This window comes from Gossypium arboreum, chromosome 8 (genome assembly GCF_025698485.1).
Source record: "Gossypium arboreum isolate Shixiya-1 chromosome 8, ASM2569848v2, whole genome shotgun sequence".
NCBI lineage: Eukaryota > Viridiplantae > Streptophyta > Magnoliopsida > Malvales > Malvaceae > Gossypium > Gossypium arboreum.
Window position 1 is genome coordinate 8,784,997 of NC_069077.1, and position 15,106 is coordinate 8,800,102.

The 15,106-nt window shown below is 30.6% G+C and overlaps 2 protein-coding genes across 2 annotated transcripts; both read left to right on the forward strand.

The window, feature by feature from the left end:
• Nucleotides 1-2,605: 2,605 nt before the first annotated feature.
• Nucleotides 2,606-5,293, forward strand: LOC108467881 (fatty-acid-binding protein 1). Its single transcript, XM_017768695.2, has 4 exons — nucleotides 2,606-3,041; nucleotides 3,503-3,752; nucleotides 4,203-4,294; nucleotides 4,878-5,293. Exons 1-4 carry the CDS (start codon nucleotides 2,633-2,635, stop codon nucleotides 5,018-5,020), a joined length of 894 nt encoding a protein of 297 aa, XP_017624184.1. The 5' UTR covers nucleotides 2,606-2,632; the 3' UTR covers nucleotides 5,021-5,293.
• A 3,751-nt stretch (nucleotides 5,294-9,044) lies between these two features.
• LOC108467509 (probable inactive patatin-like protein 9) lies at nucleotides 9,045-10,779 on the forward strand. The gene is made up of 2 exons (XM_017768142.2): nucleotides 9,045-10,278; nucleotides 10,414-10,779. The coding sequence occupies exons 1-2, from the start codon at nucleotides 9,346-9,348 to the stop codon at nucleotides 10,636-10,638; spliced, it is 1,158 nt and encodes a 385-aa protein (XP_017623631.1). The 5' UTR covers nucleotides 9,045-9,345; the 3' UTR covers nucleotides 10,639-10,779.
• The last annotated feature ends 4,327 nt before the right edge of the window (nucleotides 10,780-15,106 follow it).

The following is a 15,106-nucleotide window of genomic DNA, read 5'->3' on the forward strand; positions in this document are numbered from 1 at the left end:
ATTTTATTTAATTGTTCTAGTGTTTATTTGTTGGGTTATCCCTCTTCAATATTTAGTATATGTTCATTACCATCATCTTTTGTCCTTAATCGAGTTCTTCATTTGAATTTGAATATGCATTATTAATATTATCAATATCTCTTTTTTCCATGTATTCTACTAAGTATGTATCATCTTAATTTCACTTATGATTGAAGTTATGGAATATGTGATCTAACATTTTTATATGCTATATTAATGTGATGTTAATATGGTAAATATATTTTTAGAACAAATGTTTTTTCAACTACGTTTCGAAGTCTTGAATGTCTCAAATTAAAAAGTTCATGAGCTGTCTATTGTTCTTGTGTTTGTCACTATTTTCTTAAATGGTATCATACCCCACTATCTGAACTCACATTCTAAATAATTTGTAATTTTAATTATAAAATTTATATAAACTTATTTTAGAGAAATATTTATACTAGGTTAAATTTCTTTTATAATATTTAAAAGTCAAAATTCATATAAAATTTATAATATATAACCTTTATAAAAAAAGTTTTGTAAATTGTCCAAAAATTTCGTAACACTTCTTATAAATAATATATATTTTTTGTTTTTTATAAATAAGTTATGGGAAAAATTATAATCCTTAAGTATATTATTTTTATAATACGTAGCATGGATGCTAAATTCGCCTTTTTAACTTTTTATAATATAATAAATATTTTATCATAATTTTAGAAATTTTAAATATTTAAATAATTTTTATTATAACTTTATAAAATGTAAAAAAATATTTTAAAATTTTAAGTTTTTAAGATTTATAATATAATAATTTTTTGGTTATAATCATCCTAAACACTCACGCGTGTCCTTGCTTATAGTATAATTTTTATAACATATATAAAAATAATTTTTAAAATTGGATTTGGATGTAATTATCTACGTAATTACTTCAATTCTCACCCTCCCCTAAGAATTGAAAAGTATACTTGAGGTATTCCAATTACACCTAATTCGGTGAGACTCACCGATTACAATAGTTACCAAATCATACCATTACACTCAAATCTAACTACTAAGTGGCTTTTCAAATACTATCTTAATTTATTTATAAAATTTCCAAGTGATGATTTGGTACAACCTTAGTGTGCCATGTAATCGCATTTTAATGGAATCCAAGTCTAAGGACTAAATAAAAAAAATTGTTAAATTTCAGGGCTAATGTGGGAATCAAGATGAGAAAAAGTTTAAGTTTAATTGCTTTATCTAAAAAAAAAGGGCACACGTCTACAGTTTACCCCGAATTATTTTCAATCTATAAACTATATATAGAAGGAAGGTCTTGTTTCCTAAGCCCTCCTTTCATGATTAGAAATGGTTAAACTCGAACTGCTTCATAGATTTTGAATCAATTAGCTTTAAATGGAACAAATTTTTTTATTTGAAAAGTAGATGCAGGATGGGGTGGATTTCTCTTTTAGATGGTGGGTATCGAATGGCTATGATAATTATTTGTTCCATCTCAACCCGCTTCACTATATAAAATTATCATTTTATCTTTATATATATAAACTATTGAAAAGGTAAAAATGTAATAAAGTAATATAGAAAAACATATATTTTATGTTTAAACATTTTTGAAGAATTATATTAAATATTTATTTGAATTTAAAAAGATTGAAAATATTAAAGATGAGTAGAAAAAAATTACATTGAAGGAGAGCAATGTGGGGTGAAGATGAATACATCCAATATCCATGAAAGTGATAATAATTTTAAAGATTATATAACCATAGTTGAGCAGAGTGGGTGGCGAAGCAAAACGTGCGAATTATTTTAGCAATATTCACACCCTTACTCCATTGCCATCTCTATACATGATAAGAGTACTATTTTTTTACTTTATAATATAAATAGTCAATTTTATCGTTTTAATCTATGATCATAGACTACATTGTAACCATTTTTTTAAAATATTAATCTTATTATATGTTATTATTATATCTATTTTTTATATCATGTTTAGAATTATGCATAATCACATATCAACTCTTAAAATAAGAATATAACGTGCTTCAATGCATTTAAATAAACCGAACTGTTAGATAACCAATTTTCTTTTAATACATAAAAATTATGGGTTTTTATATAATGTTATCCTTAAGGATAACACTAAGGTAAAATAGATATCCTATATTTATCCAAAGGAATGGTTTTGGTGGTCCAATTTCTGACAATGGATTTTTACACAATTGAAATTATTATTGTTATACCCAACAACGAAAAATAATTTTAGATTCGAATATTTTTATTTAAAAATATTAAAATATAAATACGATTTTAGGAGAAATTTGTTAAAATATCTTCAATTCATGTAATGTTGAGCCAAAAAGAATTTAAGAATAAATAGTTATTTTTTCTATAACTGAAAGTAAAAAAACACAATTAAAATAATATATTTTAATTTTTAAATGGTAATATAAAATTGAAAATTCAAGTTTCACTGAGACCGTTGGATCAAACTGAACGGTCCAAAAGCCTATAGTCTCAATACCAGGTCCACGTGCACATCACGTGATACCTTCTATCCTACAAATAGTCATTTATTAAAAAAATAAATGGAAAAAAAGTGCTTAAATTTAATATGATGATGTCACTGAGGTTTCCTTTCTTGTTTTCTCAGCCAACTAACCTGCCTGGCAGTGGCAGTTCCTCTCAGAACAATCACCGGACCACCCCTCGCCCACGGTTCTCTGCCACATTTGCTGCCGCCACCGCCGCATCGATAGGAGCTGCAGCTGCCGCCGGCGTGGCTGTCGTCTCGCAGAATCCGAACCACCCGTTCTTCCAACACGCAGCGAATCTGCTCTTGCCGAATAGTTCTTCTCTCCTTTGGGCCTCGGTCTCTCTCGCCGATGGATCGGCTCCCGTCGTTGAACCAAAGAGTGGGGTTTCTTTCCCGGCGGTTCTGGGAAGTTCCCTTACACTCCTTGGTGTTGGGTTGAGGAAAAAGAGCATCCTGGGATTGACGAACATCGATGTCTATGCATTTGGTAACATATAAATTTCTCTTTCACCTTCTTTGAAAGTATCTGCTTTTTTTTTTCTTTATTTGATTCTTCGTTTCTGGTAATGCATATTTGGATCCACTTAGACACTTTAGTTTAGGATTATCCTGAAATCCCAAGCTTGCATGCAATAATTTATAGAATTTAAATGGTATTTTTTTTGGTAATTGAATGATGAGCTACAAATTCAATCTGGGTATGGCTTGAATGCTTTGGGTCCAAGTCTTGTGCATGGAGAAAACAGTTCTAGGAGAGCTTTGTCTCCCGTTTTAGAGGTCCTGTCTGGCTCTACTTTGGATTTTATCGGAATTCAATACGGGTAGAGGGTCTTATACGAAAAAAAAAAAAACTAAATGTAGAATATAGATTGAGCTACCAAAGCAGAACACTTTTTAAGCGTGGAAAATGCAGTTTCTACATGTGGGTAATTTGGTGTTCTTTTGCAGGTGTTTATGCTAATGGGGATGATGTAAAGAAGTTTTTGAGTGAGAAATATGGGAATTTATCTGCTTTTGAACTTAAAAACAGTAAAGATTTTAATAATGATCTTATGGAAGCTGATATATCCATGACTGTTAGACTTCAAATCGTCTACAGCAAATTGAGTATCAAATCCATACGAAGCGCTTACGAAGAATCAGTTGGAAGCAGACTCCAAAAGTTTAGTGGATCAGATAATAAAGAACTACTTCAAAGGTAAACTATGCTTTTAACTATCAACATTTTACCAATTGGTTGAGGTGGTAGCCACCTCACCGCCATTCCATAGGAGTAAGAAAATAAGTTCAAACCTCGAGAAGTGCACTTGTTGGTTGAGAGGGCTTTACCTTATTCACTTCCAACTTGAAAGAGATTAGTCTCGAATCTAATGTGGCTTGAGATATCTTGGATTTACACAAAGAAGGGGAAAATTCAACTATCAACATCTACCTAGTGATTGCGATATTTCGGTTTTGGTTCATAACCTGAAATTCATACGTTAATTTAACAGCTTTGTTAAATTTCTGAAGTTGAACACCACAGCATTGCACTAACATCATCGCATTTCTTCTAAATTTTTGTTTTCCTTCTGTTTCGAATCTTGTTCCTTGTCCTAGTTTCTGTTTCAATAATGTTAGTTCGATGTCTTGTATGGTTCGATTGCAGGTTCACTTCTCAATTCAAAGATGAATATAAACTACCAAGGGGATCTTTGGTAGAGCTCTCAAAGGAGCCAGGCTATGTACTTAAGACAATAAGTAAGTTGTTCTTTGCATATTTTATCTTTAAATTAGACATAAGAAGCAATCTTTTTCCAATTTTCTTGCATTCAGCTGAGATTAATTCATCTGGTATTTGCATCAAGTGTCCATTATTCCCTCTGATTTTCCTTACACAATGCCTATGAATCTCCATTTCTTCATTTTTGTTGAAATACTGCGCCTCACACATTTATGGTGTGGAAGTGGGGATATAGCCCACGAAAAAACTTGGGGAAAAAATTGAACATGCTTATGTCAGACCTGTACTTGTATTCAACACTCATACCCGGGCCTTTTTAACCCATTTCCTCTGTTTTCTTTTACACAACTGTTATGAATCTTCGATTTCTCATTTTTCTTAAAGTACCGGTGTCCGATGCATTTATGGGTTTATGACCCTAAATATGAAAGAATTTGAAAAAAACTTAATATACCCTTGCTTGAACACATACTTGTATATAACACTCGAACATTCACAGCATGATTAGAAACTACTATGTTTTTCTTGACTCAATAATTTGTTTTACATTTTATTATTATACCCCTAATTTTATTTTTTTCGATTTGAAAAATGGTGTAGTTGATGGAAAAGAAATGGGAAGTATAGAGAGCAAACTCCTATGTAGATCAATATTGGATTTGTACATTGGTGAAGATCCATTTGATAGACGAGCCAAGGATGATGTTGATCTCAATGTTGCTTCTTTGTTACAACAAAAGTAGATACATTATGACATTGATGATGGAGGGTTCATAAAAAAAAAAACACTAAAATCCTCCTCCTTTCACCCTTTTGTTGGTTCTTATGTTTTACCCTTTTTTTTTTTTTTGTGTGGTGGGGGGGCAGCATTGCTCCATGTTAAATGTTACTCTTGAGAGATTTGAAACATTTGGTAGAGTTATTTATATCCCTCACTCCCAAAACAGTTTAGACATGATTTTCTTTTGAACAATTTTATTATAGGTTATTATCATATTTGTTCTTTTTGATACAAAGTCTAGAATTACTCATAGTCTCTCCCTAATCCATAAATAGGTGTATAATGCGTTTCAGTGCATTCAGGTCCTCCTGTGTTGGCAATAATGTCCGTGCCAGTCGAGTTAAGACTCAATTGGTTTAGACATAACATATTAGTTAAGTATTGCTTTTGTTTTTATTCTTGTTTCTTTTGAAACAAAAGAGAGGTTTTATGGGATACAATGTGAGCTAATGATAGTATTCTATATACCTCCACCATTATTTCCAGTTTCTGTTACCTTCATCATATATATTACAACAAATTCAAATATGAGAATTCAAAGTTTTCAAGGCTTTAACTTGATTATATCGTTACATTGTCAAACATAAAAAGTTCCTCCCTTTTTTGAATAGCTATAATCATTTACATTTTTTTTAATTTGACTTCGATGTTTTTTGCTATTAATCTTTAAAAAAGAGTCAAATTATTTTTTTAATAGAAATGTTGGCTAAAACATTTATCTTTTAAAGGTAGTCCAAAAGTTATAAAAATTCATAAAAATTAGTGCAGTACATATGAATTGTTATGCAAGTTGAAATGTTTTAATATTTAACTTTTACGTTAGTTTTCTGTTAAAAAATAAGTTTGACTTTTTTTGAAAGGTTAGATGATCAAATTTGAATCTTTTTAAAAGTTTGAGAGTTAAATTTAACTAAAATAATAAATGATAAATTTACAAAAAAATTTGTAAATATTAAGGTTAAATTTAATAGTATATTTTTGTTCTTTTTAAAATGAAAATTAATTATATATATTTAGACCAATATCGAATTTTGGAGTTATACTGTTAGAAAGAGTTTACCTGAATATCACTCTCAACTCGAATAGGACTAGATTCAAATTGTTGAACGGATAAAGACACTTGGTGTAAATTTCCCAATTTGGGCTAAAACCCCCCAACCTCTTTCTAACTCTTTTAGGCCTCCTCCTTTCTTCGATATAGTGATTGAATCCATTAGCCCAAATTACCAATATATGAATATCATTCATCCTCACCCTAATAGACCAAAACGCACAGTTGTGTAAATGAATGATGTTGTTTGCAAAAACAAATCCTCCAACTTTTATTCACATATATGTCAATCTACTCTTTTGATGAATTGAAGATTATCATTCAACCCCACAACATTGCATTCTTTAGGTTTCCAACAAAAAGAAAAATACAGCCTTTAATAAATGCATTAACTAATTAACTTTGCAGGTTTTGAATATGACGCTAAATCTTCCCACAAGGTGAAAAGAAACAAAAATAACCAAGTATGCAACAAAGGCAAAAGTGGCTTGAATCTCGCAACCATGTGGTTAGGGATTTAATTTTTGCTAATAAGAATGGAACACGTTTCGTAGCTAGCCATTTACCTCTTTGAAGAGCTCCCACGGTAAAAGAATCAGTCATTGCTACTGATGAGGATATCCTTGTTTTGACAAAAAAAGAAGAAGACAATAGTCACTTTTGAAATAAATGGGATAAGGAAGAGTAGTCGGTTTAGTTAATAACCAATCAACTTATGTATTAATTAATTTAATTGAACCAATTTAACATAGGTTGGTTTGATTGATCAAGTCGATTACATCGAATTTGATTGTAGGAACGAAACTAGAAATTTTTTAGGGGTCGAGATTAAATTATATATTTATATAAGAGCAAAATACAATTTCACCATTGTATTGGTTTTTATCTTTATAGTTTTTCAGAAAGATTAAATCAAAACATTATCATTTTTAGAGAGCCAAACTATAATTTTACCTTGTATTAACTTATAGTTTTATATATTTTGAGGATTTAAAGTAGAATTTTCTAATTTTAGGGATCAAAGCTGATGCTTACATTGTCTTTGCCTCTTATTTGTTCAGCTTTTGGTTTAAAAAATTGTATATTACATATGCTTATATTATAAATATATTTTAAAAATAAAAAAGTATTTATATTAAAAGTTAATTAAGCGAGCAGATCAATTATAAAAATTAATCATCATAATCGACTCAACCGAATTTATTTGACTAAAAACCATTGATTAAGTCGATTTTTTTGTATCTTTAATATATTTTGTAATTCATGTTCGAAGTTCATGATTATTTCTAACGATGTAGTTTTTATTATTCAAATTTCCGTTCTCTCCTTAAAAATACAATATACCTCACTAATACATTTAACACTTATTGATATTAATTAAGTCAATTTGAAACAATTTTACTCACACATACCTTATTTTGTCTGCTGCTTCGACTAGTGCTCTTCGAATTCAACCCATGGTAGTGTCACTGGCCAACCTTTATTTCACCTTGTTTTCACTTAAGAACTAACCCATGCCATTAAAGTTGTACCAGGCAAAGAAAAGGCATATATAGTCATATAAACTTATACGGTGAATTTAGATGAGTAATACGTTTACTTACATAAAAAATAAGTTAAACATACTGCACCATATTTAATCGTCTATTCAAATTCACCTTTAACCTTATTTATTTTTATATTTAGGGTTTAGAATATATAAGTAGGCAACAAAATCATAGCATTTTGGCCTTCCGTACGAAGAAAATTGGACAATGGCCGATATGGCCCCATTTTGATGCATATATTTTACAACTTTGCAGAGAATGATATTCATTCAGCATCCATCATGCAATGCAAGAATACATCTTGTCAAGTATGGTTTCACATTTATTGCCCTGCAAATCATGCCAGGTGAAAGATCATGTCCCATACATACTAAATATTATCATATTTTTTTTTAAAAAAATTAAGTAAGAGGAGGATATCTTCGTCTAGGGTATGTGACTGATTTCATAGAAAATTGAAAGTACTACTTATGGATTAATTACTAAAAAAATTGGTGGTGAGACTCGAACATTGGTTCTTTGTCAAAATATTAATAAATAGTTAACTAATTGAACCAATCTATCCGAAATTTTAGACTCTATTTATGTAAATGTATTGTTCTTTTTTAGATGTCATTGAAGTCAAGGGCAATGGGAGAGGGGAGATAGGGCTCTGCACCTTGAAAATTAGAAAATTATATTTTTATTTTTAAAATATATAAAATTATAAATTAATAAAGGTAAAATCGTATTTTAAATTCACGAATGATAAGATTTTCAATTAAATAGTATAATGGTGAAATTGGTTTTAACTTTTATCAAAATTTATAACTTAATTTTGTCGCCTAAAAAATTTCTTTTGGGGCTTCACTTGTGGTTGAAGTTTTGCTCTCCGTTTTGAAAAAGGGGTGTCTCCCGCATTTTGAACCCATGATTTTTATAGAAACTTCTAACTTTTTTAAAATTTTTAAACCATTGATAACGACTCTCGAAACTATTATGTGAATCGTTATTTTTTTTTTTTTTTTTTACCTTTGTATCAATAGATAGGATGAGTAAATTTGAAAATTTTATTTATTTATTGAATTTGTGAGAATGACACTAAGATTTACAATGAGCCATTAAAATATTTCTTTGGATACCCTGTGAATCTACAGGGACTTGTCTGGTATGTTGGCCACATCTAACATTTATAAAGGTGAGGAGGACTAGGATAAAAATTTCCCTCAACAAGGGCATTAAAGAAAAAGAAAGCCGAAGCCAAGCCAAGCCGAACTGGAAACCGAGGTTGACACTTCCCGTAAACCGAGAAGAACACGTGCAAGGACAGCCCTATACACGTAAGAATCTCACTGCCAAACAGAAAAATAAATAAATTCTCAGTAAAAAAACGTTATTATTTTTTAAAAATTTAAAAAAAGAAATTCACACACACGACAAAGAACAACTGAAACAACACTCTGCGTGTATATATAGAAGCTCCGCGAAAGACCCAACTCGCTTTGCTCACTCACTACCGATTTTTAACTCACTCTCGACTCAGAGAGTCCAATTGTAGCAAAGCGTAAAAAGGTTTATAGTTTTCCTTATCACTGCCGGTAATGCTTTCCGGCAGCAAAGCGTGAACAGAAAATCAAGCTTTCTCGTTGTCGCTTTCTAAAGTTTTTTTTTTCCCTTTGTTGTTTTCGCGCGGAGAAGAAGTACCTGAAAATGGAGCTGAGTAAGGTGACTTTGGAGATCTTCACGAAACTGGAGCAGAAATGGCTATCGCACTGTGAGAAAAGTGTTAAGAAGATTCGAATCTTGAGCATTGACGGTGGTGGAACCACCGGCATTGTAGCTGGTGCTGCTCTTATCCACTTAGAAGACCAGATCCGTCTCAAAACCAGTGACGCACATGCTCAAATTGCTGATTTCTTCGATTTGATCGCTGGCACTGGCGTCGGTGCTGTTCTTGCTGCCATGATCTCTGCCGACGATGGAACCGGTCATCCTCTTTTCAGTGCTAGGGATGCTGTTGAGTTTATTACTCAAAATAACTCTGAGCTTTTTAAAGTTAATAAGCTCGCCGGAGTTCTTCGTCGTCGGGAAAAGTTCAGTGGTAAGAGCATGGATAAGGCACTGAAGGAAATGTTTAAGAGAGAAGACGGAACGGTTTTGACACTCAAGGACACGTGTAAGCCTCTACTTGTTCCTTGTTTTGACCTTAAGAGTTCTGCTCCTTTCGTTTTCTCACGCGCCGACGCTTCTGAGTCACCGAGCTTCAACTTCGAGCTTTGGAAAGTGTGCCGCGCCACGTCAGCCACTCCTAGCCTCTTCAAACCTTTCCCGTTTACATCTATAGATGGCAAGACCTCATGCTCCACCGTTGACGGTGGTTTGGTCATGAACAACCCTACCGCCGCGGCGGTCACGCATGTTCTCCATAACAAGAGAGATTTCCCGTCGGTTAACGGCGTGGAGGATCTGCTGGTTTTATCTTTAGGCAACGGTCCGTCGTGCGGAAGGTCAAAGGTCCGTAACAACAATGAATGTTCAACTTCTTCCGTCGTCGACATTGCGCTTGACGGTGTCTCGGAGACGGTGGACCAGATGTTGGCGAACTCTTTCTGTTGGAACCGTACAGACTACGTTAGAATTCAGGTATGCTGGATATACATTACATTTTTTCCCCTTTCACTCCAATCGATGCTCTGTTTGGTTCCTTAGAAAATTATAATTTTCCTCGACTTTCGCGATAGCCAAACAGATTTTTAATCGTGAATGTAACTTCCACAGGCAAACGGAGTGGAGACTGAAAATACGGTTGGGCCGAAAACGGAGGCGATACTGAAGGAAAGAGGGGTTGAATCGTTACCGTTTGGCGGGAAACGGTTACTAACGGAGACTAACGGAGAGAGAATCGAGTGCTTTGTGCAACGCCTTGTTGCTACCGGCAAATCCAGCCTTCCTCCAAGTCCTTGCAAGGAATCAGCCGTTAGCCCACTTGCCACCGGTCGTTAGCCACTCTTTTCTTCAAAATTACTTTTTTGTCCTTTTTTTTCACTCTTTTAACCGCTTGTAATCAACCTCCTCAACTTTTTTTTTTTTTACTCTTTAACTGTTCCCTACTTTAAAGTGAAAAAAAAAAAAGCTTCTAATTAATTAGTAATTTAGTCAAATCAATGTCTCCGTTGCGGGAGAACTAATTAACTAACATCGTCACGTTAATGATAAATTAAATGACACGTCATTATTATTAACAACATTAAGTAAAAATCTCTTTTATGATTATTTTTTAACTTTAGTCCGGTAGACCAACAAAATGCCATTATTAATCAATAATTTTGTTATCATCACTTCTAAGTATTATTATGCTTTTAAGCCAAATTAAGCGAAAATTGTTGTTTTAAAATTTTAAAAAGCTTTTTAATTTATTCTAAACAATTAAATTAATAATTTATCTTTTTTAATAAGATATTTGTACTAAAAATCAGATCGTATTTTATTTTTTTACTCAAAAATAAACTATTAATCCATATACATTATATTAAAAATAAACTGATTTTTTTATTAAAATTTTATTATTTCTATCATAAAAATAGTGTAGCTAACGAAATAACAAGAAAATTTACCCATGACGTGTTAGGTGCTTTCAAATAATAAAAATAGATGAAATTTGTATCAAAAGAACTAACATACTCTTTAATCTAATATATATAATCTAATATATATAGACTAATTTATCTATGTTTCGTGTAAATAGAACAAAATGCAATCTAACTCTTAATTTAAAAACTTCTATTGTAATTTAAGTGTAACTTGAATAATAATTTTTTATATTAGTAATTACTATTTTGAAAATATACTGCTTACAATATATAATGATATCATTAAATATTTATGTATTTGGCAAAAATATATTATATATGTGACGTTTTAGTAACAATGTTGATGTCAATCGAGTTAAAATTCAATCAATTAAAATAATATATTTAAATATATTATACCTATAATAAACTTTTCATATAATATTTTAAAATTATTAAATCTAAATAAGTGGTCCTCAAAGCAATAAAGACTCATAGTTATCATTAGATTATAAACCAACAATTCAACTTGAAATGTTTCAAACCCTAAAATGATTTAATTCCAAATTAGATAAATAATTAACTTGAATGACTCAAACATAAAAATTTCGAAAAACAAATAACCCAAGCATATCACTCAAACTCAAAAATAATCTTGTTGAGTGTTTTTGTAAATCTATTTCTCATAAAGGCTAATTCTCCTATTTATATGATACAGTTCCTGGATGTTACATACTAGATAGGTCCTCATGTATGCCAACACATACCATATTCTAAGGCCAACACATGTTCCTTAAGTGTGGGTTTGCTTGTATGTCGATACAAATCCACCATGTGCGAACTCATATAAGTGAACTATACATGCTACCACTATTGAAGTAAAGAGGATCGGGTCGACCATAATAAATCAGTAATGACAAACACCGTAACAAACCTAAAACTTTCAAAAACTTAAATTAACTTAATGCAAATTAATCTCCAAACCAACCAAGTTGCATTTTGGGAGTTTGTAGGAAATTGAAGAAATACCGCTCAGTTTTCCCAAAAGTAAAAAAGTAGTAGTACCACCCTGATAGATACAGCTTTTTTCCTATATGGCTGGGAACTGAAATGAAAAATAAAATAAAAATCTAATACTATTTTGGTGTAACAAGTGGTACACAGTACACCAGAGTGTAAGATGACTGAGTTGATAGGGGAGGAAAGTGGGGAACATTACTTCAGTAGTAGTTACAAGGGATATCCTACACATCAACCTGCATAGTAAATAAAGTAAAAAAGAAAAAAAGTAACCCATTTATTTATTAAATTTTCTCCTCAATCATTTCATTTCACTTCACTTTTTTTAGCTTTCTCTTATAATTATATCATCCATCCATCTTTTAATGAGTTTAAATGTTAAAATAAATCAATAAATATATCAAGGCATTGGGAATTTTGAGATCTCGTATTTGAATCCTAATTTATCGAAAATTGTGAAAGATTTTCGTTTTAAATTTATTATGATTTTGATTAGAATTGTTCAAAATATAGTGAGATCTTACCTCTATTTATGGGTTAGACTCTACTGAACTATGAAAATTTTCTTCCTTAATTACTTCATTTTTTTTTTTAGTTATTACTTATAATTGTATCATCAATTTGTGTTGGATCGAATATTAAAGAGTTCAATGCTCCTTAAGTATAGTCTCGAATGTGAGTATTGTAGATGAAGAGAATAAAATTACGAGTTTAATGAAGTCTTAGCTTGATCGCAAGATTAAGAATTTGAAAATTATAAAATTTTATATTCGCGTCTCACCCTATGAAAATATGAGAGGTTCTCTACTCAAATTTATTCCGATTATAATTAATTACTTGTTAAGTTTATCATTCAATTCAATACTTATAATGATTGATTTTACTTGAAATTATTTAATATAAATATATGTTTAAAAATTAATAAAAAACTTATTTCCAATTTTAAATCCGACTCAACTCAACTCCTCTCTTTAGTAGGTAAGTTTGGTGGAGGATTGAAGTTTCTCTCGCTTTCACTCCCTGCGTTGACAAATGACACAATCCCACTGTTCCTTTTACATTAAAAACAATGGTCCCCTCATTTTGTTGCCTTGTGGTGCCTTCCCTTTTTGGTTCACGAAATTTCATTTTTCAAATGGTAATAGGGATTTATACTTTCAATACTATACCTATTTTTATGTAAGGTAAAAGTATTATAAAGATTTTTGTATTAAAAATTAAATTATATTTTTTCTTTTTATTTAAAAATGGGTAAATTAATTTTATACATTACATTAAAGAGTAAATTGATCATTTTTTAAAATTTTTATCTATTATTATTATTGTTAAAAATTGGCGTAGTTAACGAAATAACTTCATAGTTACATGTGGTATGCCATGTGTACATTATGCTGATGTACAATGACCAGTTTTTAATAATAAAAACGGATGAAATTTTAAACAGAAAGATCATTTTCTACTTTAATCTAACCTACAAGGACTAAGTTACACATTTTTTTTTAATAGAGGAATGAAATGCAATATAACTCTTAATACAAGGACCTTTATGGTATTTTTACCCATTATGTAAAAGTTTAATTCGTAAATGTGAAATATGTAAGTTGGGGTTTGAAATGAATTTTGCAAAATGGGAGGGGGGAAATTGACTAACTTTAACTATAATATTCTGGACGATATAATGGTGGAACCCTTATGCCCTACCCTATTCGGTTGGCCAACCTGTTTGATGTCGACTCTCCTTGCTCTCGTGTTATAATATTCTTGATTATCAAATATGAATAAAAAATTTACATTTATAAAAATTAAAATAAAATTTCAATTGAAATGGTAAAATAGAAATGTTAATTCTAAATTCAAATTTTATTATTTGTATAATTTTTATATAAAAATAAAAAAATACAGTCAAAATAATGTAATTTATTTTTTAAAGCAATGATATTTTAGTAATTACTCAACTGAGTTGATATCTGGTTGACTCGTGACACTAATTCGATTACTGTGCTTTTTGTACATTTAAAATTTAGCTTCTTTACTCTTTTGATTTAATACTTGAAGTCTAATTGATAGAACCAAAAAAGAATTTCGTTAAATTAAGTTATCGCGACAATTTTTTACTATTCATGGTTTATCAATATAACTATACTTGTTATACATATAAATTTTAAATTTATTTAATATTTCTGTCATATCAATTTAAAATACATTCTATATTAATTTAAATTTTAATTTATTACAATATGATAAAACATGAAATATGACCTTGAATTCCTAAAATTAATCTTCCCTTTATCTTGTTTTATATATTAGTTGGAGTGACTCTTTGTGGAGAAGTTTTAAAAATATTGACTAATGGGTAGACGGTAAAAAAATAAAAAATAAACCTCAAACAATGTCAAGGTATTGTCCTTGGCGGGGGGGTTTTGTTCCTCAACATGGTAGAGAGCTCAAGTGCCTTATGAGGCTAGTTGTGGGAGTGGGTTCACATATTTTGAGAGCACCTCAATTAGTGAAGATTTGACTTATAAAGCATAAAGGAGAGGTGTCACTTTAGTGCGTGATATAGTTATAGAAATTAATTGTGCATGAAAAAATTCGAACCATCAACTTAAAGTTTATTATTAACCACTTATCTACAATCATAGTATTATTTGAGCTATGTATGACCCATTATCTTGATGTGTTCTAAATAAATGTAGAAAATAAAATTCCAATATAATCAGGAGAGATTTATTTAAATACTCGATAGACGAAATTTTAAAATCTTCTTCCAAAAAAATCCAGCCCTCCAAATATAATTAGTTTCAACATTATTTTTATGCTTATTGCTTGAATTATGATCACTGAGTTGGTGGAAATTGAAAAACCACTACAGAGGAGTCGGT

Coding starts and splice junctions, on each gene's coding strand:
- LOC108467881 (XM_017768695.2), top strand. CDS start 2,633: ATGATGATGTCACTGAGGTTTCCTTTCTTGTTTTCTCAGCCAACTAAC. Junction 3,042..3,502: donor CATCGATGTCTATGCATTTG/GTAACATATAAA, acceptor GTTCTTTTGCAG/GTGTTTATGCTAATGGGGAT. Junction 3,753..4,202: donor AATAAAGAACTACTTCAAAG/GTAAACTATGCT, acceptor GTTCGATTGCAG/GTTCACTTCTCAATTCAAAG.
- LOC108467509 (XM_017768142.2), top strand. CDS start 9,346: ATGGAGCTGAGTAAGGTGACTTTGGAGATCTTCACGAAACTGGAGCAG. Junction 10,279..10,413: donor CAGACTACGTTAGAATTCAG/GTATGCTGGATA, acceptor TAACTTCCACAG/GCAAACGGAGTGGAGACTGA.